Source organism: Lycorma delicatula, chromosome 1 (assembly GCF_047948215.1).
Source record: "Lycorma delicatula isolate Av1 chromosome 1, ASM4794821v1, whole genome shotgun sequence".
Classification (NCBI taxonomy): domain Eukaryota; kingdom Metazoa; phylum Arthropoda; class Insecta; order Hemiptera; family Fulgoridae; genus Lycorma; species Lycorma delicatula.
Genome location: NC_134455.1, coordinates 377,180,496 through 377,206,638, shown reverse-complemented (window position 1 = coordinate 377,206,638; position 26,143 = coordinate 377,180,496). Strand labels below are relative to the sequence as shown.

At 30.4% G+C, this 26,143-nt stretch overlaps 1 protein-coding gene across 1 annotated transcript; it reads right to left on the bottom strand.

Annotated features, from left to right (window-relative positions):
• Positions 1 to 882: 882 nt before the first annotated feature.
• Positions 883 to 12,611, bottom strand: LOC142317959 (uncharacterized). Its single transcript, XM_075354491.1, has 5 exons — positions 12,519 to 12,611; positions 10,042 to 10,176; positions 8,914 to 9,042; positions 5,349 to 5,676; positions 883 to 929 (listed from the first exon to the last, which is right to left on the bottom strand). Exons 1-5 carry the CDS (start codon positions 12,609 to 12,611, stop codon positions 883 to 885), a joined length of 732 nt encoding a protein of 243 aa, XP_075210606.1.
• Positions 12,612 to 26,143: the final 13,532 nt, after the last annotated feature.

The window sequence follows — 26,143 nt, the reverse complement described above, 5'->3', positions numbered from 1 at the left end:
TGCACATGTAAACACCTCACATGTTTAACATATACAGTGGTGTTTCACATGCTTGAATAATGTAAAATATCAGACTATTTATAATGTTTAAATAAACATCTGAACGATTAAATAAATATTTGAATAAAAAAATCCCTTCGACACGCTGGAAGGCAGAGGTAGATTTCATCAGTGTTAAAAAAAATTTCCACTTTAAAGTTAAGAAAAAACTTCAAATTTACTCAATATGACAATAGTTGCATGTGAAAAAAGTTTCACATGTTTAGCATATAACATGCCCCATCTTTTTACAACTTCAGGAGCACTTTGGTCATCCCTTGTCGTAAGGGTAGGTGATATCAAAAATTGTTAAAGAACAGAAGTTTTAGGTAATGTTTGGAGGACTAACAACCACTTTAAACCGATTGCCTACTGTGCCTATGGACAGTCGATTGCCGACTGTGCCTAGGGAGGGTATAACTTTTTATTTTCAAAACTACATTTTTACACACCCTGGGCCAATGGTTGGAGATATCAAAAAACTTTACTTATATAAGTTTTAGGCCCTTATCCATAGAGTAGTAACAACTTCAAATGAATTCTATATTTTTCTCAATAATTAAGTTATAGTGATATTTTGTTATTTTGAAAATGCACCCCCTTTTCTGATTTAACTGAAATTTTGTGAAAAGTTATTTTTAAGGAACAATTTGAAAGTGAAATATATATATATAAACTTTTGAGCTGATGGTGGTTTTGGGGTCTGGGGGGACATGAAACGCAGACATGCAGAAATTTTCCAGAAATTGAATTATTATACCCTTTACAATCGCTAACTTTATTATGAAATCTAACTAAATCATGTAAAAAAATTAAGAAGTCAGGTATGAAATTTTTCATATCCTATATTTTCCATTGGGCAATGACCTTAGCAGTTACTGCCAGTAAAACTAAAAAAAGTCAGTTATATTTAACAATGATTAAATAATAACTGAACAACGATCAATTTATTTCAAATTTAATTTTATTAGCATTTCATGTAGAAGTATATTACTTTAAGTTTTGCTACATCATAATGCTTACATAAAAAGATTTAAGCTAATCAATTTTTTAATATAAAAGAAACAACAACAGCTCAACTTATCAAGAGAGATTAGATAGAAGAAAAATACTTTATTGACTATATTAAGAAAAGTAAGAGATTAAATAAGGTAAATAGAGAAGGAAAAAGGTTCACATCTAAGTGTATTTAGTGAGCTTCACTAAATCACTAGTACAAGAGAAAAAATAACTATATAATAAAACCGTTAAACACAAGGAGAAAAAATTTTACAGTAAATAACAAAAACAATCCATTAAGTTTTAAAAAACAAAAAAGACAACACCGAAGAGTTCTATTAAATAGAATCTAATTCGACTTAAAAAATCACCTAAAACGATATACACAAGGAGAGATTTTATTTTAGCGTAAAAAAAATAAAAACTACAAGGTTGAAGAAAGTAAAAACAACTTAAACCGAAGAGGAACTTTTAACAAGTAAAGTTGTACGAAAATCTAACAGTAAAATTTAAAAAGGGTACACAAAAGCACCAAAAAGAAAACACTAAAGAGTTCTTTTCTAAAAACTGGATTTAAACAAGAACCTAGGAGGATCTAAACTAGGAGAGGCTGTAATTTAGAGTAAAAAACAAAGAGGTTCAAGAAAGTCAAAACAACTTAAACCGACTAGGAACAAGTAAAGTTATAAAAAAACCCAAGCAGAGTAAAATTTAATTAAAAAGGGTACACAACTGTTTCTTTTGTCTCATCTTTTTAAAAAGTAATAATAGAATACTGAAAAAAAATAATAGATTTCTGCAGAAAGAAAAACAAAATAAATTAATTAGACTGAAGCGATTAAAAAGGTTCTCCAAGACGTAGGTATTGTTGAAACTTTTTTAAAACAAGATCTGTTTAGAAAGTTAATTTTCAATCACGAGTTGGAAAATAGAAAAAGAAGATGGTCGGGAAAGAAATAGACTGGAGAAAATGAGTTTAAACAAAAAAAAAATGCTGCAAAAAATTATCTTTAACATTGTCCATATATGACTAAGATTATAACAATGACATACCATTAAATGTAGAAAAATGAGATTTTTATAAATGAAACAACCTCAAAATCATCTACTTTTTGATGTGAGGCCACCACATTTAAACCCCCATGGCTGGGACACTAAAAAATTTAAACGGAAAAGTTAAGACTATGCAGATTCACAATGTAGGTCAGGCAAAGATGGGGTAGCTTTAATTTAGTTTTAATTATCTAACTGGTACAGGATAAATGCATCTGGTCATAATATAATACAACCAACTGTTCTTACTAAAAGGAATCGTGTACATTTTAAATAAAAGAGCAATCTGTTTTTTGTAGAACTTTATTTGATTAAAAAAATAAATAACTTTGAATGTACATATGAAAATATTCAAAAACATAATTTTTAAATAATAAGAGTATATAAATATAGTTTAATCCATTTAAATATTTAAGTGAAAGATTAAGTTTTCATTTCACATACATATTGTAAAGTCAGACTATATAATTCTGAAATCTTTTAATTTATGAACAAAATATTATTTCTTAACATCACATAATAATCGCAATTTATATATTATAAACATTTCTAAAACTGATATATAATAAACTAATTTTTTTATTACAATAAAATACTCTATTTCATAAAGAAATTTATTTTATAAAAAATTGAATACATATAACATTTAATAAAAAATATTATTTTGCGATAGTAAAATTTTAGTCACTAATTTTGAAAAACTGTTGAATCTGCTAAAAAATCCAGAAAAAAGCTCAACTATTTGTAACCAGTAACTAAACTAGAAAACTCAAGTCCCCTGAATAAACAAGAAATAAAGAATAAACAGATCTCTAAAAATTAATAAAGCATCCGGGCGAGGACCCAATAACTGCGTAATTTTTTAAATTATGATTATTAGCTAATTAATCAATGATCTATTACAGAAAATATTTGGAAGACAAAAAAAATCCTGCCAGAATGGCCACTCTGCCCCAATTCATCTTTGACACAAAAGAGGAGACAAAATTTACAGTGGAATGTCTCTCCTTTCAGTAACCTTTAAAATGTTATAAAACTTGTAGAGAATATAAAGAAGAGAAGAGCACATCAATAAACAAATTGGGAAATATATCAGGGTGGTTTAGAAAGGGAAGATTCTGTGTGGAAAAAATAAATAGTAAAGAGGAGATTTTTTTGCCTTTACAAAAGATCGGGCAAGATTCAAATAGAAATGGTAAATGTAATTGCTGAAATATATTTCTTAAAATATATAACAAAATATTTCTTAAAGAAATTAATTGGAATATACCAGTAGCAACAAAGTATGATCTAATCTTAAAGATTCTTAATTTTTTTAGGTGTTAAAAAAAATGAAATTTTTTACATTTTCTGATAGTATATATTTTGAAAAATATTTTGGTAAATTTACAAGCATAAATTCAAAATAATTGCAAAGTTATACAAATTTAACTCTTAGTTGTTGTCGTCTGGTCATTCTTGACCTGAGAGGTATATTTTTGTTGGCTATGTTGACATGACAGTTGCTACTTCCCAGATTTTCATTGTCCACTGTATTCAAGGGTGTTTCAAGGTCAGCTATAGTGCCATGTACAATGAAACTTATTGGTTTACCTTTTACGAGTGTTCACAATCAATCCGATGATAGTAGCAATGTTACTTTTTTTTGGTAATAAAACTGTCATTGTATTTTTTACATTTTTAACAAATTATGAGTTTACTGAGTATAAGTACCTCTTGTGAATGTAGTAAAAGCTTGAATGAAAATGAAATTGAAGATATCTTAATGAACTGATGATCTGTAGGATAGTGAATCTATATTTAGTGAATATGATAGCGATAGTGTGAATGTGACATAGAAAGTCCTGACAATGTGTGTGAAATTAAAAACAAAAATGCGATGAGTGTATCAGATGAATTGTTGAAGAGGAAATTAGACAAAAGTCTGTTTATGAAAAAAATTGTTATAAATTGGGTACTGAACTTATTAGTTCAAGAACTTAGGTTATTAGGACTCATCTTTCTCAAATAAAAGAAACTGCTAAAAACTTGAATCTCTATTAATTCAATTTATTATTGGGAATTACTGTTTACTGATGAAATGTTATACATTATATTAGAACATAAAATTATTAAATTATCACTAAAACTACTACTTCGCAACTTCCTTTGTTAATCACGATAATTATGAATTAAAAGCTTTAATGGACTACTGTAATTATTTGGTATATTTAATTCTAGTAAAGAAGATGTGAGGAATCTACAGAAAGTGATGGAACTGGAAGTGTTATAATCAGGGAAACCATGTCCCTTCAGCGGTTTTTATTTCTGTTAGTTTTAACGACACTAAAGTACACTCCAGTACACGAGATGGTGACAAAACTGCTCATATTTTCAAATTATTTAAAATGTTCCTCTCAATTGCCAGTCCAATTATTCTGCGTCCAAGTATCTAATTGTAGACAAGATGCTTGACAGTTTTCAGGATCTATGCATCTTTCGAATGTTCATGAAAAATAAGCCCTGAAAATATGGACATATATTTAAGAAAATCACTTGCCTTAACTAACATGAGACGACTTGAAGAATCCAGACTTCCAACATCGCTGACTTTAATATTAGAAATGTATTAAAAATTAAAAGAGGAATAATCGAACCTGAATTGCTACAGAAATAACAAAGGCGATGTCATATGTGCCCATCAATCAATGACAACAAACATCTCAACGTCTGTAGTGAGTGTGAGACCATGTATGCAAGTACAAATAACATCATAAGAAATAGTTGAAATTAGTTATGAATATTAAGATGTCGCTTTAAACTAGAAAGGCAATTAAAATCCTTTTCGCAGAATTTACAAATATAATTCTTCTCTTTTGTATGAATATTAAGATGTATTTTCAAACTGGTTTTGTGATTAAATGACTTTTGACAAAAGTTACAAATATAATTCTTCTCTTTTGTATGAATATTAAGATGTACTGTTAAAGTGCTTTTGAGATTAAATGACTTTTGACAAAAGTTACAAATATAATTCTTCTCTTTTGTATGAATATTAAGATGTATTTTTAAACTGGTTTTGTGATTAAATGACTTTTGACAAAAGTTACAAATATAATTCTTCTCTTTTGTATGAATATTAAGATGTATTTTTAAACTGGTTTTGTGATTAAATGACTTTTGACATAAGTTACAAATATAATTCTTCTCTTTTGTATGAATATTAAGATGTAATGTTAAAGTGCTTTTGAGATTAAATGACTTTTGACAGAAGTTACAAATATAATTTTTGTCTTTAGTATGAATATTAAGATGTTGCTTTAAATTAAAATTACAGTTAAAAACCTTATGGCAGATTTTGCAAACATAATAAATTTTCTCTTTCGTATGAACGTTTAAATGTGATTTTAATTCAGAACTTTGATTAAAAGTCTTCTGACAAATGGTACAAACATATTTCTTCTCTTCATTATGCTTAATAAGTTGTGTTTTTAAATTATTTTCTGGAATAATAGACTTTTGACAAAAGTTAGAATTATTTACACTACTCTTACAAGTAAGACAATTCTTGGTACTTCCTTTGATGGTTAATTTATCAATAATAACCTGTAAAATTAAAACAACAATTAAAAAGTAATTATGAATTAATGTAAAATTATTTCCATTACAATAACATTATTCTATTTTGTAAAAAGCCGCAAAATATGGATAAAAAACTGAATATTTTAAACATATATTCAAAATAAACATCGTTTGGAATATTATTTATTGATTCACAAGTAAAGTTTAATGTAATAACAAACTTTACTTATCCTATTGCATATCTATACACATAGCTGAAACTTTACAGATTGTCTGGGCTAAAGGTATCCAAAACAAATGGCCTATATTTAGGAAATCAGTCCTAACTTCTTAGTAGACTCAAATGATAGCATAAATCTCCAAGAATTGCTCAGTGTACTTTCAATAGTCAGTAGAATATGCATATGATGTGCAGACAAGCTGACTCCAATGCGATTGTAGTCCATCAAGATGTGGATCCCACAAAAACCATTCAGTGCATGCTTTTGTTAATGGAGTTTTAATCATGTACACATGTTTAACAGCTTGTACAAACTGAATGCAATATCAATTCTTTTACGTCCAAGTTTAACGTCCTCCAAGGTAATGACTTTAAGAAACAGAAATCATCAAAGGTTTCAGTTTTAATGAGACTATGGATCAAGTAAGTGACGCAATCACTGCCCATCCCATTAACTTCTTTTGGCAACCTAGTTATGGATTGTAAATATCTCTTTCCACTGTTCACAACATTACCATAAGCACTCAGTTTGCAAGAATACAAGTTACAACAATTATTTATAGTTAGATATCTTATTTAGTGGTGAGATAACTTTTTCATATGTGCAGGATAGTTAAAGACACACTATCAAATTTAATGTACTTAAAACCCCATGCAGTAATCAAAAATGAAAGGGAACCACCCAAGTCAATGTCTATTTATGATGAAACAAAAATGGTGTAATCAGACTGATTTTTTCATGGAGCCCACTGTGACAGGGCACATTTACCTCGACCTGTTTGAGAATTTTCCTGTTCCTCAGATTCCTGCCGGATTCAGTTTCCAACAAGATGTTGTTCCACCACACTTATATTGGGATGTTACCATGTTCCTGAACAACACTTCCCCAGATGTAGGATCAAATGAATTACCAATTGCATGGCCAGCTATATCTTTCAAATATCACTTCTCTAACTTTTTTGCTTGAAATTTCATTAAAAGTTGTAACAAAGAAAGTTTGAGATTTGGACGATTTAAAACAAAAAATTTGAATGTGTAGGTCTAATAATAAAGCTGATGTTCTAACACCTGGCAGGAGTTAGATTATTGTCTAGGCATCTGAAGAGCTACAAAAGGTGCATACACTGAAGTAGACAAATTTACATTAAAACATGGCGAGAGTTGATGTTTATTTAAAAAAATGTTACCAAGTTATGTTAACTGGTTCTCTTAATATTAAGCTGTACTTTTAGACTAGACACTCTGAAGATTATAGTAAAATATGATATTCTTCTGTACCAATATATGGTATTTTTATAATAAAAAACCAACTTCAACAACCCAAGTAAAGAATTACAAAGTAAATGAAATAACATTTTATTTTTTATTCTAAGCACTTTTGCGGGATCCTGCATATCAGTTTTTTATAATACAATTAAATAAAATTACATATCAAACACAATAAAAAAAAAAAACTACAATCATATATAAAAAACATATGAAGTCAGTTAAATAAAATAACTACTTCTACTATAAATAACAAATTAAATTTAAAAAATAGAATAAATTTACGCTATGTAACCTGGAAAGCCAATTTACATTACTGAGTGGATTTAAATCACGCTATTTATAAAAATTATAATCATTTCTTTTTTTTATCTATAAATGTGCTGCCATCTGTTGCTGCTTTTTTAAGTGTCATCATCATATTCTGTCTGAAAGTTGATCAAGTAGGAATCTTTTGTATTTATATGTTTAAATATCTGAAAAATGTCCTAACTTTACCTAGTATTATTTAAATTAAATTTCTTGACATTTTAATATTAAAATTAACTATTTACAATATTCTAATTTGTTATTATGTTTGATATGTAATTTTATATAAATATATTATATACAGCTGATGGTGAAGGATCCTGCAAAGGTGCTTTTGGAATAAAAAACAAGGTAAGTGTCATTTCATTTACTTTATAATTCTGTACTGGGGTTGTTCAAGTTGATTTTTTTATTATAAAAATACTACATATATATATACATATGATCAAACTGAAAAACATGATTTATAATGTATAATTTTATAACAAATAAAATAAAAATATATATTTTTTAAATTCTTCTAAATTCGCGTCCTCTTTTAACAATATATTAAAAACATTTAAAAAACTTGTAAATAAATCTGATGATGTGATGCGCATGCAAGAAACACTAATATATATATATATATTTCCACACAGGGCAAGAAACTTAAAAACCAAACTGAGAGAGCTTAACTACAGGTATTTGAGGGTTACCTTTTACACTGCTCCTATTAGCACTATTATTGGAGGTGTATATTACTGCTCTAATCTATTATTGTCTGTTGTAAACTATTCATGCTTCAGTGCAATAATTTTCGAGAACAGTGGTTGTTTCCTTGTCAACACGATTTGTCTAGTGCAATTCTGACTAGATGATTTGTCTAGTTGCAAGTCCTACACTATCAATAACTGAAGGCAAATGTTCACAATAAAAAACTGAAGTCATTGACAACAGTTTGCATCAGGTGACTCTCAATAATATTACTTTAGCATTGATGCATCAGTTGTGCAGGGTGATCACTTCGGACATCTTTTGTCAAAATATGGTAGATATGTTAAGTCTGTCTTCCTAATGTAATCACAAAATTAGATTTTATATTATTTTCTTTTCATTTACAGATTTTATGTCACAACCATGTTTAGTCTGTACCAGGTCCAATTTAAACTCCCTATCTGATAAATATTGAAACATGAACACTGAATACAATTAACAACATATCACCCAAAGCTTACAAAATGTTCTACTCTATCAACAGGTTACAGTTCACATACTTCGGTCATCAATGAATTTCAAAAACACACTTTGCTCTCACACATTGACCATTTATCATTCACAATCATCTCAATAAATCGATATTAATTAAAATGAACTAAATACAATTACAAACATTTTGTTAAAAACGAACACATTGAAATATATACATAGTAATGAAATTAAGAAGAGACAAATCATGTTTGTTACAATAACCAATAGCTAATACTTACACGACATGGATAAAATACCATCCCATCTTTTGTCTTCACTGTGTGAAAATCTTTTATTCGAAGTTCATTGCTTTTCATATTAGGATTAACCTGTGGTGAAACATCATCATTCAATAAGATCTCAGATTCCTTTAAAAAAAAAAAGATAAAGAAAACAAATTACAAACTAATTAATTTCCAATAAATGTTTTTTTTAATTTTATTCTGACTGGAACTTAGTAATAATACCACTTATATACAAATCACATATCATAAAAATAAATATTTTTGGCAGTAAATACCATTAAAATTTGTCTTGCTAAAATTTTTAGAAAAATCCAAGTTTTATGACAAAATTAGGCCAAAAAAGAAGAAAATTATTTTAATTTTATTTTTATATGAATTTAGTATTTAAAGAATATTACAATGGTTATTATATATATATATATATATATATATATATATATTATACACTTTATTTTCTCAATGTGTACGTTGTAAAAAATAACAAAATAGCAAACATATTAATCACAAATTTAATTCTGAGAAAATTGATTTTATAAGTCAATTTAAAACAAATATGGGGGTTGTTTCAATGTTTTGAAGAATTTTTTTTTAAACTTTCAACTTAATTCTCTTACAATTTACCCAGATTTTCCAACATTTTATATTATCACTATGATATGATTTGTCCAACTCTGCGAAATAAGCAGTTCTCTCACCTTTGCATCATTAGAAATAAATCTTTGTCCAATGAGCGATTTCTTCATATTTCGGAGAAGGAAGTAATTAATTGAAGCCAAGTCAGGTGAATACAGCACATGCTTTCAGATGACATTGTCAAAGTGTAAATTATCATTGAGTTTTGCAACTACTATCAGAGACATGTGTACCGGCACACGATTGTGGTAAAAGAACAGTATCTTTTTGGCCAATGTGGCAGTACATATCAATCAGTCTAGTAAAACATCAGAACTGTAATGATCCTCTTACTTGAAAGTTCATGTATTACTAAAGAATAAACCGAAACATGGTAAAAAAATGCACTGAAGTCAAATTAAAACATCAACATTAAGTGCTTACATAAAGTTTCACTCACATAACTACTCCACTAAATTCACTCTGAAAGGGCGAGTAAAACTAACTTACTGCTTCATTGTTGATTTTATGATCTTCAAATTTAATTAGGTTGGTCCCTTCAGTTACAAGCGGATCTGTCGCTTCATAAAAATTATCACACCCATTACTGATCGGCTCCTCTTTCACTTGCAAAGATTCACTTTCCTGAAACACAAAATCAATAATTTAATCAACAATAAAGTTTCCTTTGTGGTATCATCTTCAGTTTCTAGTTTGATACTGTTAGAGGGGAATGCTTCATACACGTAGATATTCTTTACAGGTACATCCATTATCTTCAAAAATAAAAACACTCTAAGTTAAAATTGAAGTATTTATAATAAAAACAACAAAGTCGCTGAAAACAGTAAAACATTTCATATATTGAAATTTTTATTTATATTTATTTGTGTGTAACTTTTTTTTTACATGAATATTTAAGAACTTAATTATAGTGTATATATATAAAATATTGTCAAGTGAATGATTAATGCGAGACCTGACATTAGACACATCACTAATAAAAATGGCACTAGTCATTCTCAAGAATGAAAGAGAAGAAGAGGTTTTGCAATATTTTCTTCATGCAACAAATATACACAAGTGTTACATAAACATGATATTACCACTGAAATAAAGGTGATAATCAGCCACACACAAGCAGCTCAATTATTTATACCACAGAAATTTATGTACAATGGACATCAAAACTATCAGAGAACATTACCATGACTGTGCCCAGACATACTTTAGTTGCTTCACATGAAACAAAATCAAACCTAGGGCAGACAGTTTAAAGCAACCAACTATTGGTCTTTTAAACAGAAAATTATAAATTATATATGACTCCATTCACTAAAAACATTAAAAAGCTGGAGCTACAATTTTAATAATTTTTTTTTAAACCTTACAGTCCAGTACACTCTTCTTCAATTCAGAGAAGCCCCTTATTGAACAAAATGTTGAAATTCATCAAAGTCACTCCCAAAAATTGTAGGCTCTCTGTAGGAGATGATCTTCTCATACTCTGAGAATGACATTCCCCTGTCGTATATTCCCGATACAGAATAAAAATTGCACCTACAAGATGTGTTGTTATTATGGAAACCATATAAGAAAGGAATCACGACATTATTGTTGTGAATGTGATGTTGGTATTTGTCCTGCCCCTTGTTTTAGAAATTTCCACACTAAGAAGGAAAACATTTTCATATTTCAAAAGCATTATAATCCACTAAAAAAAAAAAAAAAATGTATGACTAGTATTAAACTGAAATATAGTAATAACTCTGTGAACTGGCTAACATGAATCTAAGTTATTATTCTGTGATCTTGAACTCTGAATGCATAAATTCATAAATATTTATGAACTATTTCTATAATTTAATAGTTTTCACAGTTAGATGAGAAAAGTATACATAGAAGATTCACAACATGTAAACAAATTTCACCATGCCTCAATGAGATAATGTTATGTATCAGACTACACTTTGTTTAGTTTGGTAGAGACTCAGATCATCCATTCCTGAGACATATGGTTAACTAAATCCCAACCACCAGAGTACATAGGTATTCACTGTTAAATTAATAAATCTTATAAAAGCAACTGACTTTTACTAGGATTTGAACCTGAGAACTTTCGACTTTGAAAATCAGCTGTTAAAACAACTTTTTTGTGATGAGTTAAACACTAGATCAGCCTGGTGGGCTAAATATACATATTATTATTATCTTTTATGACCGCATAGGATCATTCTAGTCAGTCTGTTCAGCATGTCTCTTTGATGGGACTGTTTGGGCCTTGTGGTCCTCCCATTACTTTTTCATACATTTCAATCCTTGTGTCCTTTCTAGTGTTGAAAATGTTTGTGTTGTGAGGTTTTATCTTATAAGAGTTTTTGTTCATGAGTTTCTCATTTAATTTTATCGTACCTGTGGCGTCTACTGATGTAATGCCAATTTCCTTCAGATCCTATCTTATTTCTCTCAATCATCTGCATCCTGCCTTTGTATTTTCCGAGTCGAGATTGTACTGCATTAGCAGTTTCCGAAGTCTTGAATACTGCATCCACATGATTATGTCGAAAGAATCCTAATCTCCTCTTATGCATATCAGTAATGGGTTCTAACTCTTTGTACATGATTTTGTTTGGCACACTCCCACCACTGCCCATCTTTCAGATACTTTTTATCCATGCAAGTTCTTCTAATTTTTTCTTTCCTTCTTCTGGAATCTGTCTGTCTTTCATTGTTTGTTCACGTGGAAGAGTGTTTGCTGCATAAGTGGTTTATGGTTTTATAACTGTGTTTAAGTGTCTTATTTTTGTATTTATTGATAGGCATTTTTATTATAAGTGTACCAGGTTAATTTTTGTGCTTCAGCTAGATTTTTCTTCTTATTCAGATAAAGGAATGTTTGTTTAGATTGTTTGTTACTATTTCTCCAAGGTATTTAAATTGGGTTACTAAATTTTGGGTCCAATTTTATTTGTAATGTTTTGAAGTACTAATATCCGTGATTTAGTTTCATCAATGCCATTTGCTACAAGTGCCAACTCGTCAGCAAAACTAGGAAGGTTTGTTTCAATTTTTCCACCCATTTTAACTTTTGTGAGACAACTTTTTGAGAGCTTGAGCCATTCCCTCATCACCATTTCTAAAATACAGTTGAACAGTAGTCGTGAGAACTCATTGCCTTGGCGCAGTCCTGTTTCGATCTCAAAACGTTCTGACAGCTCACCCCAATTTTACCTTTGACACAGTTTGTAAGGGTCAGTTTTATCATGTTTATAATATGATGAATAGTTCAGGGTGTCTTAGAATTTTTAGTAGGGATGCAGTCATAAGCTTTCTTGAAATCTACAAACGTTACGACCACATCCTCTTGTAATCCATTATTAGCTTGAAACTCAAGATGTGTTCTGGGCAGCTCCTCCAGGCTCTGAAACCTTCCTTGTATTCTCCTGGTTTTTTTTCGAGTTGTGGATGATTCTTGTAAGAATTTTGTATGTTGTGTCTAGGAGTGAGATTCCCCAGTTAATTGTTAGGGTCTGTTTTGCCCCCATTTTTGTGTAGGAAATGGATGAGGGCTATCGTCCACTGTTCTGGTAGTTCTTCTTTGATCCAGATGTTGACAAACTGTTGATGAAGGACAATTTTTGCTGATCTTCCTGCATGTTTTTAGATGTTTCCAAAAGTCTGATTTTCTCCTGCTGCTTTGTAATTCTTCATCTCACCCAGTGCTTGGTAGACTACTTTTATTGTGGGAGAGTTGATGTTTTCTGGTAGTGTTGGTGTTAAAGTTCACGAATTTTGTTGGTTCTTCGCAATTTAGGAGATCATTAAAATATTTAACAAGGATTTCCAAATTGTTTTTATTTCTGTTAGCCAGTTCCTTCTATTGACTTGTGTTTTTTTTAATGATGTAGTCTCTTTATTCTCCTTAGGGGTCAGGTGGTTTCTTTTCCTTGTTTTACTAGATTTTGGAAGGATATTTCTAATTTTTGGGATTAATAGCAATAGTAGATTTTTTTCCACTGTTTTGACACATTTGCCGTTCCAACATTGATGTTTTTGTACGGGATTTTATTGGGGCTAATTCTTCTGCGATTAATTTAATGTTGTTGACTGGATCTTCGAGTTTATCTGTGATTGTTATTTTTTTGGTTGCTTTTTGTTGATTTTCATTCTTGACCAGTCGGGCAGGATCCTCTTTTCTTTTAGTTTTAGACTTGATTTTGTTGTTTTCTTTGTGAAGCAAATTTTATTTTGACTACATAGTGATTGGATCCAGTGTCTACTCTTCTGATGACTTTTACACTGTAGATCTCCATGTGGTGCTGTTTATCCATAAAGACGGTCTAGTTACCATTCTCCTATAGTGTAATCAAGGTGCTTTTAGATTTTGATTATTTGAGATTTCCTCTTGAAATATGTGGATTTCAATATTAGCTTGTCATTTCTGCAGAGATCTATGAATCTCTCTCCATTTTTGTTTGTTTTCATTTGAGTGGGCCATTTTCCAATGTTGTCGTGGTCTTCTTTCTCTGTCTAGTTGGGCATTGAGTTTCCAATTAATTGTTTACCATGGATTTCAGTTATGTTATTTATAGTCAGGTCGCGTAGATTCAAGAACCTTACTGTTTCTTTATAGTCTTTTGGAGAATTATTTTTATTATTAGTGGATGCATGGCTGTTTATTATAGTGTAGATTTTATTAGATGCATTTGGTGTGAGTGTTGAGATTCTTGGAGATTGTGACTGGAATTATTGTATAGTTTCTTATTTTGAGTCTGACTAAAAAGCCTGTTCCAAACTGTGGCACTTTTTCATCACTCTCTTTCCAGGTATACCTTTGCAGAGTCTATATCCTTGAGATTCAATGGCATCCTGGTCAGTGTTTCTTATTTCCTGCAGACCCATGATGAGAATTTTGTATTGGTCCATTCGGCCAGTTATTATTTTTAGTTTACCAGTCCGCTGCAGCAAGTTTACTTTGTGTGTGGAAATGTAGATGATTTGATTTGCTTTGGTTTGATTTTGGACTTTGTATTTTTCTTATTTGTGTGTGTAGTGTTAGGGCATTCCAATGCTTCCAGTTGCATGTTATATTCTAAGTGCCAGCCCACCATATCTAAATGCTGCCTTTTCTAAACTCTGGTGTTGCTTGGTTGAGCAGGTGGAGTATTTCTTAAAAAAGATCTTTCAGTGATGCCTCTCAAGGGGTCACCTGTCAAACTAGGTTCCGAGTTACAACTCTAAATGCGATCTAGTGAGGTGTGATTTGATAATAAATGAAGCTATGAAGTTTTTTTAGATTCAGTTCACCAGACAAATTTCTCCTATTTGTTTGGGATACCTCCAAGCATAATCCATGAAGGCTCAATCTGACTTTTGTTAAAAGATATTACTTTGGAGAAAAGTTAAAAAGTCTGATCCTAAATGTTACACCCATATATATATATATATATATATATATATATGTACAATAATGAAGCCAGGCGTCTGTGTAGGGCAGATATTAATCGGGCTAAGAGAGCTATGTGGGCTGACCAGCTCTGTGAGGTTGATGGTGACATGTGGGGGAGCAGCTACAAGATAGTAATGAAGAAGTTTGGTCGTTCCCTCCTCGTTCTGCCATGAGTCTGGTGGATTGTTTGGAAAAACTATTCCCAAAGGCTGTTGAGTGCCTTGGCAGGAAATCGCTCTGGAAGGTTCAGTGCCTCTCGTTAACCGGGATGAAGTAACAGCTGCCGCCATGCGGGTTAGGCACAGGAAGAGTACTGGACTAGAAAGCATTACCATTTAGTACATCTAGAAGCACCGAGTGATGCAGTGCAGGACCTGGTCAATGTAGTCCCGCAAAAGCTACAAGATGCTGCTAACTACTGCTTACACATGACTTTGTGCCAGATGCTTGGAAAGTTGCTTGGTTGGTGCTATTGGAAAAGGGTAGGAATCAGGAAGTTAATGTCACTGGCTACCGTCCTTTGTGCCTACGGAGTACACTTGATAAGCTATTCGAGCGCCTTCTTGTGGGTAGATTGATGACCGAGTTGCATGCTAGGGTAGGTAGTATGGTTTTTGCAAAGGTAGGTTCACAGTGCATTCTCTCAACCGAGTAATGAAGCTGGTCGATGAGGCTGCTGCTGGATCCTGGCGTATCAGGATGATTCCGGTTGTTGAAAACGCTTGCTATACCCTGCCCTGGTGAGTGACTCATGATGAAGTGGGTAGACGTGGTGCAAGTGCGTACTCCAGCGGATCATAAATCTGTACCTGTCCCGTAGGTATGTAGCCGCCAACTCTGAAGTAATGCAAATTACCCATGAGTTGGAGGGTGATGTGTCGCACAGGGCTCGGTTCTCGGTCTTCTGCTATGGAACGTCGCATATGATGTTGTGTTGAGAATCGGGTATCCGGAAGGGGTCACGGCTGTAGGTTTTGCAGATGACCTGGCCCTGGTAGAATATTATTTACATTTATAGAAATGTACAGCATAGAACTGTATTTCCAAAAAAAGTGTTTCTATTATTTATACACCAAAGTTTTTTTTTTTTACATATGAAAAATGTAAAAATTAGAAATGAAATAAAATTAATTATTAAACCAAATTAAATGTACTTAATTAATTTTATTTTAACTTAATGGCTAACAGAAGTGTTAGTTCTCTGTTTACTATATTTATTTCAATGTTGTGCAGTGTACTTTGTCAGTCATTTGTGACATTTATTTATTTTTTTAAGCGGTTTGCAGTACAGCTCAAGCTCTTTACCACATCCTGACCCCCACAGGGGAAGACCCCCTCCGCCTTGTGATAATCCCAGTCCCTCCCCACATATCCCCCTCCATCCCTAGTCCTTATGGGTTTTACCATTTCACCAGAGGTCATCTTTTAGACCCTCTTAAACAGCTAACACTTCACAGTCATCAGTCTGGCCTCTGTCAGGAAGCCAACAATGCAAATGCCTCTGCAGACACTTCCATCATTGTATTTACACAACTTACCATTGCCTTCTTCCAACCATGATCCACCTACCATAACTTACAACTCTCAATCAAATAAACCGATTTGCAGAAGTGTGATCCCCATGCCTTCCTCTAACACTGAAGGTTTCACACAAAAATTCTTCCCTTATCTAACTTCAATTAGAATGTGCACTCAGATCATTACTTTGTTGAGTCTTTAGACACCAAAAGTACTACTCTCACATAATTACGTTTTGTGTTATAAAACAAAACGTTGATCGCAACAATAATTCTGTCTTGTAATTCAATTTACTCAAAGTCTTCTTGTTTACTCAAAAATCAAGAAACAGATTCACAAATTTAATAAACTTCTAATGAAAACTTACCCTATTTTTCTCTGCTCTGGTCTGCTTTCAGAAGCAGGGTAAATCCCTCCCATATTGCAGCTTCATCACACATTTATCCAAAGATCCATTCTCATCCCAACAGGCAAATATCTGAGCTTATTGGGACGTCATGCCAAAACACCTACCTTGGTGAAGTAAGCACCCAGCCAGGCCCCTAGCTACACAGGTTGCTATACTATAATAGCATCAGACACCCTCAGCCATCCTCCGCAGAGCTAAGAATCTAAGGAAGCCAGCAACTATGTTCCACTGCCTTTTGTTCTTCCAATTTACTTGCAGATCAAAAACAAAATTGATTCTTGCAAGCTTTCTAACTGCTTTAGTATGTTCAGCTTTGTACCTGAAGCACACTATAAAACATGGTGCACATCATCAATGGGACTACACTCCAGAAACAAGCTGAATTAATAACCAAACCTGTTAACCAATATTGTGAAGCACCATGTCCAGAAAGAGATTTTGTAATATGCTGATCGGGGGAAATCCACCTAACAACCTGAATACTTTTTAAAAAATCCTAAGCCAACTGAAAAAAAAAACTGTTTTCGAAAAACCTTACATCTGGGTTGAATGAATACTGCACATGTAAACACCTCACATGTTTAACATATACAGTGGTGTTTCACATGCTTGGAATTATTGTATAGTTTCTTATTTTGAGTCTGACTAAAAAGCCTGTTCCAAACTGTGGCACTTTTTCATCACTCTCTTTCCAGGTATACCTTTGCAGAGTCTATATCCTTGAGATTCAATGGCATCCTGGTCAGTGTTTCTTATTTCCTGCAGACCCATGATGAGAATTTTGTATTGGTCCATTCGGCCAGTTATTATTTTTAGTTTACCAGTCCGCTGCAGCAAGTTTACTTTGTGTGTGGAAATGTAGATGATTTGATTTGCTTTGGTTTGATTTTGGACTTTGTATTTTTCTTATTTGTGTGTGTAGTGTTAGGGCATTCCAATGCTTCCAGTTGCATGTTATATTCTAAGTGCCAGCCCACCATATCTAAATGCTGCCTTTTCTAAACTGTGGTGTTGCTTGGTTGAGCAGGTGGAGTATTTCTTAAAAAAGATCTTTCAGTGATGCCTCTCAAGGGGTCACCTGTCAAACTAGGTTCCGAGTTACAACTCTAAATGCGATCTAGTGAGGTGTGATTTGATAATAAATGAAGCTATGAAGTTTTTTTAGATTCAGTTCACCAGACAAATTTCTCCTATTTGTTTGGGATACCTCCAAGCATAATCCATGAAGGCTCAATCTGACTTTTGTTAAAAGATATTACTTTGGAGAAAAGTTAAAAAGTCTGATCCTAAATGTTACACCCATATATATATATATATATATACAATATAATATTCTTTCAGCCTCCACAAATCATAGAATTAGAGAAACATTCACCTTTAATCTTTTACTCCATCAGGTGCTATTGGACCTAAGCCCATCTTCAGTGATATCTTTTATAAATTCTTAAACTGTTTACAATTATACAATAACTATTAGCTTTTTACATTTCGTAATGTTTTTGCAATTGTTGGATTTAATTATATAAATACCAGAAGAATACGATAAAACAAAAACTCCCGTTATTTCAATTGAGAAATAAAATGAATATATAAATGAAATGGTTTTAAAAAAATTAATGACCCAACAATAAAGTTTTAAAAATTAAAAAAAGATTCCTTAGTTAAATACAAGGAAATATTTAATAATAATAATAAATTAAAATATCATATCAGATTATCCATATATACCTTGTACCCCAAAACTTACAGGTTTCCCAAAATTACACAAGGAAGGTATAACAACAAGACCATTAATTAATTTCAAAACAGCCCCAAGTTATATTATTACTAAAATTATTGATATAGCAATTAGATCAAGGATAAATATAGAATATAACTGAAATATAAAAAACAGTTATTAATTAATTAACTAAATAAGTTAAAAATTATTAAAACTATAATTACTAGCTTAGATATAACTAATATGTACCCAGATAAACCCATTGATTACACAATCTCAAAAGAAAATAAATTAATAAAAGCAGGAGAAGACATAAAATGTATAAATATTTAACAATTAGAAACATGTGTAAGCAGAATTATTTTGAATTTATTGGAACCTGTTACATATAAGAAAATATTTTACCCATGGGATTTCCCTTATCTGCTTTAATGTCAAAAATATATTGCAGGAATTTGATAATAGAACAGTATATGGCATAAATCACATATATTAAATTTTATTGTGGGTCAGATTCGTGGATGATAATTTAGTTATATATGAACCAGTTATAGATAATGAAGTAATTTTAAATAAATTCAGTTCAGATCATAAAACTTTATAATTTATATATGAAATGGAACATAACAGAAAAATAAATTATTTAGATATATATATATATTAAAATAAAAACAATCAAATAATAACTGAATTATATAAAAAACCTACCTGAAATGAAATTTTTATAAATAGGAATTCTAATCATATTTGGTCCCAGAAGGTTAATATTTTTAAGTATGTACTTAAACAGAGCAATAAAATACATAAACGACAAATGGGAATTTTGTAATTTTAGTATAAAGAATATAGCTATAAAAAAAGGATATCATATGTCATTGACTGATATTAAAAATATAATCCAGAATTTTTCAGTAATAAAAATATTACTACATTATTACCCATTAAAATAGTGAAATGTTTATCTAAAATACCCTTATACAAATAAAATTATAGAAAACTAAATTGATGCGTATACAAATAAAAAATACAAACCTGATAATCATATAATAAAACATTAAAAAGTAAAAAATAAATGTGGGTCTTCTGGTATTTATAAAATTAAATGGAACAATTATGAAAAGATATATAAAACAAACAGATCATTTAAAAATAGATGTAATGAACATTTTAAATCATTTAAAAATAGAATAATAGGTTTCTCGAATGTTGCTTACAATTTTATAATAATTTTGATTATTATTTAGTTTAGAAGGTAATTTGGAAATAGTTGAAAAAATTAATACTGAAGATAAAAAGTTTAACCTGCTAAATAATTAATATATACGAGTTCACAAATGAACTGCATGGAATCCAAAATTTACATGCAAGGCCATAATAACGAAAAACAATACAGTAGGATGCCTTAAACCAAACTGGACTGCTTAAATCCAAATTAAGAAATTAAAGAAAAAATAATACATTATTTGAAAAATAAATCTTTACTTCAACCGGAAATATTTTATTTATGTTTATTTTACTGAATTTTTCAATTGACCTTTTTGCAATTCATTTAGTAAAAACATATATGTATTTTAGCCTTTGTAAAACTTATTAAAGTAAATTTTTACCCAATTATCCAGATCTGGCCTTGTAAAGGTTCATCTGGACAATTGGTGTTTTCACTGTATGCAGAATCTAATATCCTTACTTACCACTTCATTTTTAACTTCTAAATTTTCTGATTTATACAAATTGGTGTCTTCAATTGCTAAATGATCTTTTTTGATATCAAGTAGTTCCTCTTTCAGCTGTAGTAAATCTACTTGCTGTAATAAAAAACAAAAAAATGAATGCTACAAAGTAAAAATTTTTACGATTTTTTTGTATAATTTATTAAATATATAAAATGGCTCCTGTAATTTGCTTAGCATACACATATAGGACAGCCACAGTTAAATTATTACTATTATTATTAGGTGACTTTAATATGCCCGATTTTGCTAAATATTATCAAAAAATGTTTCAACTCATCTTATAGATTTTTCTACAAATTGTAACCTTTTACAATCAAATAATCTGTTAAAACTCTTGTGGTAATTCTCATGAGTTTGTTTTTTCTAATCTTACTGACATATTATGTTAATAATGCTTACAGTAAAACTTTTTATCATGGTAAATATCATTTACCTTAGAGATAATGTTGCCTAAGATTTTGAGTTAAATCTTATAGCTAAACAATTCTTACCAGATATTTTTATAACATTCACCATTTACTAAATAGGAGTTTGATTGTAAATGATATTTATTTATTATATTGCCATATAATATTGAAGTTTAAGAGTGAAACAAGGAAACTGAATTTAGTAGCAAATGAAAAATGCAATACCTGACTCGGATTTGATATTTATCACCAATATAGACATTTTTTTTAGAACTGCAACTACATATTAACAATATTGTTGATAATCATGTACCAAAAATATTTATATATAATGTAATTTTTGAAGCAGTTCTCTACTGAGAATTTACACAATTATTAATGAGAAAAACTTCCATAAGCTTCAAAAACAACATAGATCTACCTTATTATTAAGATATATTTAAGAACAAAATATTTGTAATACTCTTAGTCAAGATTTATTTTTTAATTATACTGTTAAAGTTGAGGAATCTTTATGCAATGATTCCAAAGATTTTTTTTTAAATAAGCTAACAAAAACAATGATAAATCTATTTTAGGTAGCCACAAAGGCGGAGCAAATGTCCTCAACACTGAAGAGGCTAAGGCCAATGTCGGAGGTCCCAGGGCATCTAAACGCAGGATATTAGCGTTTACGGTGGTGTTGGATATATAGCCGATACTATTACTATCACATACAATATTGTATGTGATGGTAGTAAGGTGGGAGGCCTTCAGACTGAAGAGCAAGTATAGGAAGTTGGCAATCAGGGTAGCCCAATTATATAGGACAGTTTCCTTGGATGCTTCACTAGTGGTGGTGTGAATGCCACCATTCGACCTCATAGCCAAGGAAAAAAGGGACAGGATCACAGAAGGCAAGGACCCGTATGTTTATTGAATAGCAGGAGGTGGAAGAATCCAAAAGGACATTACAGCTATATTTTGATCCCAGAAGTAGCTGTTATATTGGTCAATAGACCATGGGTCATTTGGGGTCTACGTCTGCAGGATTGGAAGGAGGTGTACAGATCAATGTCAGTATTATGAAGAAATTAACAGAATGGAGCACATCTTTTTCATGTGTCCCAGGTGGAAGGAAGAATTGGCATGTGATGGTTTGGACTCGCTTGGGGGTCATGCAGTTGATGCTCTTGTTCGGTGAGAGTTGGACCATGTGTTCACAGTGGTTTCTGGTCAATTATTATTCAGTCGACTGAAAAATATTAAAAAATAATGAGTAATATTAAGTAAACTTTGAACACTTTCTTTTTGAATATCTTGTTAAAAAATTCGGAGATGTATATACACAAGAAAAAATTTTAGCAGATGATGAAAGTTTACTGGAAAGGTAGGCTAAATTTCATTCACTTTATTAGAATAAAAAGAGCACACTTTGATATTAAGACATTTCAGAGTCAGAAACAGGATATATATAAATAAAACTTGATAGCATACGTAGATGCAGGCACACAAATTGTAAAAACTCCTAATCATGGCTACACCACTTTTATTGTCATTACTCTTTTTGAAACTAGTAACCAACTAGTGAACAATAAAGCTACCCCATGAACGTCCACTTAAATGAGGATGATATGTATGACATGTAAACAATGTGTAGACGTGTACACTCAGGCGTAACATTCCTGTGACATATGGTTTATTGAACCCCAACAATCAAAGTCTATAGGTATCCATGGTTTAGGGTTTAATTGTCTATAAAAGCAACTAAATTTTACTAGGATTTGAGCTTTACAACCTTTTGACTCAAAAATCAGCTGTTAAACAGCAGTGTTACTTAACTGCCTATTTGCAACTCAACAAATATTAGTAACAAATATATATATATATATATATATATATATATATATATATATATATATATATATATATATATACCAACCTTTGTAAAACTGATTATAAAAGCAAATGTCTATATAGTGTATTTTTTGTACCATATTACTGTCTTTTTTCTTACACTGTACATTGTATTTTCATTTTTCAAATTTCTTCTTAATTTAACTGAAACACATATACTTTTTATTTTTTTTACTTATTGTATTACCCATTAAATACAGAATCACACAACCTTATTTAAATTACCCCTTTCAATTATCCAGATTTGGCCTTGAAATGTCCATCTGGATAATTGGTGTGCCACTGTATATAAAATCTAACACTTACCACTTCATTTTCAACTTTTAAATTTTCTGGTTTAACTAAATTAAACTCCTCAATTGTTAGAGATCTGTTTTGATTATTCATAATTTCAAGCAGTTCCTCCTCTTTCAGTTGTACTGAATTTATTTTCTGTAATAAAAAACAATAAATAAATGCTACAAAGTAAGTATGTTTATGATTTATTGTACAATTTATAAAAGTAAAATAAATTGTATATGTAATTCGCTTATCATACACAAACAGCGCAGCAACAGTTAAATTATTATTATTATTAGGCGACTTTACTGTGCCAGGTTTTGTATGGGAAACCTAAGAAATGTTTCTTTTGCTAAATGTTGTCATACAAATCTAAATATTAAAAATGCTGTTACTCACCTGACAAATGGGTGTTGAGAACAACACCACCTTACAAGATGATGTTTTCTACAAATTGTAAGCTTCTGCAATCAAATAATTTGTTAAACTGTTGCAGTAATTCTCATGATTTAGTTTTTCTAATCTTAATGTTGCAATTTGTTCAAATAGTTAACAATAAAACTACCCTACCATGGGCCAATTAGATGAGAATGATATGTAAACAATGTGTAATCTTGTACACTCAAATCTCTGCTACACAGGAATTATTTTTTATCAGTGTTTATTTTACTGGGGGTTTTTAACTGAATTTTTGCAATTCATTTAGGAAAAACACACACAAATATATTAAGGAATTTATTAATCTCAATTATAAAAGTAAATTTCTACACATAGAAACTTTTTTTTGTTTTTCCACCATATTTATTTTTTGTTCATTGTACAAATTTACATATATTCCAAATATCTTTCTGGGTCAATCCACTTACTGTGACCCAAGGGTTGATACCAATTCAAAAAAATTCAAACTCACCCAATTGTTTTCCACATGTCTCAGGACCTTAAAATTAAAAGTCTTTTTTTAAGCAGTTTACATGTGGCAGCCATTTTTGTTACGGTACACACACCTATTTTTGCGATTGTAAGGGTTTATGAAAACAATTGTAACTAAAAAACTGTTAGTCCAGAAAGAATGAAACAAAAAGCAATATATTCATATTTTTTCAAGGTAAAAGAATGGTCTAGCGGTTTATTTACCTATCTCTCTTCTTTCTACGAGAAAATTAGCGATAAATTTGATCTTGAAAAACATGGAAGAACAATGTCCCATAGGAATTTATGTGAATGAAGAGTGTCACAACATTGTACTGGTACAGTGCCAAAAGAACTCATTAAAATTTGTGAATTTACTGATGAAAGCAAATAACTTATTTTTTTACATGTTAATTCAGATGTCACTAGTGTTTGTAAATATCATGAAAATGTTTTTGTCAACATTCAGTCACCTGCATTGACAGTTCTGTTGCAACCCTTTGAGAACTCATAAAAAACAGTTAAGAAAAACTTGACAAATAACATTAGAGCAAGCTCTAAAAGAACACATTTTTCCAAATTTAAATTTAGTACCTGGAAAGTAACCTTTGTGTTAACTGTTTCACCAGTATTTTTTCTCAGCAGAACAAAGAACTATATGAATGTAAAGACTAAGAACATTATATTGCCCCACATCACAATATTGAACAATTGGATGCTGGTTGTAGCATTTTGGGTGTATCACTTCCATCAAAATTAATTAAAAATTAAGGTATTAGAAGCTACCATAAATATGTTCTTGTGTCAGAAGGCATTGTAAGATGTTACTTTACTTCAGACTCCAAGGACTAAGAACATCATCTGGTGTCAAGTATTTCACAACTTTCACTTAGGGAAAAAGAATCTATTGCTTGTGTGTATGACTATCAATGGTGGATAGAAGTGGTAGATATTAGCCTTGGAAATGATGATCTGCAGGTTCATTTTTCCAAGAGACATATTAGAAGAGATATCACAGCTGTTGCTTAACCACACTAAACAATAAACTTTCATTGCTACAAAAACAGGCTATTTCATTGAAGAATTACTACAATTTTGCTACAATTTAGTTTTTCTTCGTTAGAATTTTATTTTGGTGAACAAAAATACACCAATATATAAAGATGAATTCTTGAAAAAAAGATGTGGGCTACTCATTGAGATCTCAGTTTGGGTAAGTTTTACAAATACTTTTAAATCAAAATTGTTTTAGGTTACTGTTATTGGTTAATTTATAATTGAATTACTGAAAAAAACTATTACTATAACTAATGTAAGTAATAAAAAACAATTTTAAAAAATATTGAAAACATTAACTTCAACAGCACAGGCGCTAAATATAAAAATATATAAAAACTGTCAAGTGCAAAGAAGACAACAAACCCCCTTGGAGAACTTATTTAGAGAGTCAAAATCATATAGATTTTAACAGGGTTTTCATGATTTTTGAGAGGTTATCATTTTTTAATAGTACAATACACAAGACACTATTTTATTTTCCATAAAAATCTACAAAAACACTGTAAGCTGTCCACATTAGAGATTTTTATTGCTAACCCCATGAAAGTTATTTAAAGCCAAAATTTTAATTTTTTGTAAAAAAATTAGTTTTTCAAATTTCTTCTTAATTTAACTGAAACACATTTACTTTTTATTTTTTATAACAGCACAGCAGGCCAACATATTAAGATAGTAAATATTTTCAAATTGTTGATAAGGAAAGTCTTTAAAGAAGACTTACTTTTTAATTAGAAGAAATACTCATATGTTACTGTTTTACAAATTTAAGTTATTATTTTTTTTTCCTCTCCCAGATATTTCTTGTTCACGGTGGAGCATATATGTGATATCAAGCAAATAATTAAAAAAAATTATCAACAAATTATATGGTGATTTATAAATTTGTAGATAAGAACTTAATCTCTGGCAGAAATTAAACATGATAAAATTTTACACTTGTTTATTTTAAAAAATGTATAACCTGATTTAATGTTAATTATTATATCCACATGTATAGATAATAAAATATATGAAATTCAAAGTTAATGTCCTCTAAAACTGTAACAGAGATGTTTAAATATAACAGGGAACTTTTGTAATTTAATCTCAACAATTTCTGAATATAAATTTTAAAAAAACAAGAAAACCCTCAAAACATTAATTGTTAAATAACTTCTTTTTTGTAAAAAGATATACCTAAAACTAAAGGGCTATTTCAATTATTAAACAATCACCAAAAGATACTGAGGAAAT

Excerpts from the sequence above, each read along its gene's own strand:
- LOC142317959 (XM_075354491.1), bottom strand. The coding sequence starts at position 12,611 with ATGGGTGGAAAAATTGAAACAAACCTTCCTAGTTTTGCTGACGAGTTG. Across the intron at positions 5,677-8,913 it reads TGGTATTTTATCCATGTCGT|GTTATTATTGATAAATTAAC; the intron begins GTAAGTATTAGC and ends TTAATTTTACAG. Across the intron at positions 930-5,348 it reads TAAAGACAAAAATTATATTT|TTTTACTGGCAGTAACTGCT; the intron begins GTAACTTCTGTC and ends GACTTTTTTTAG.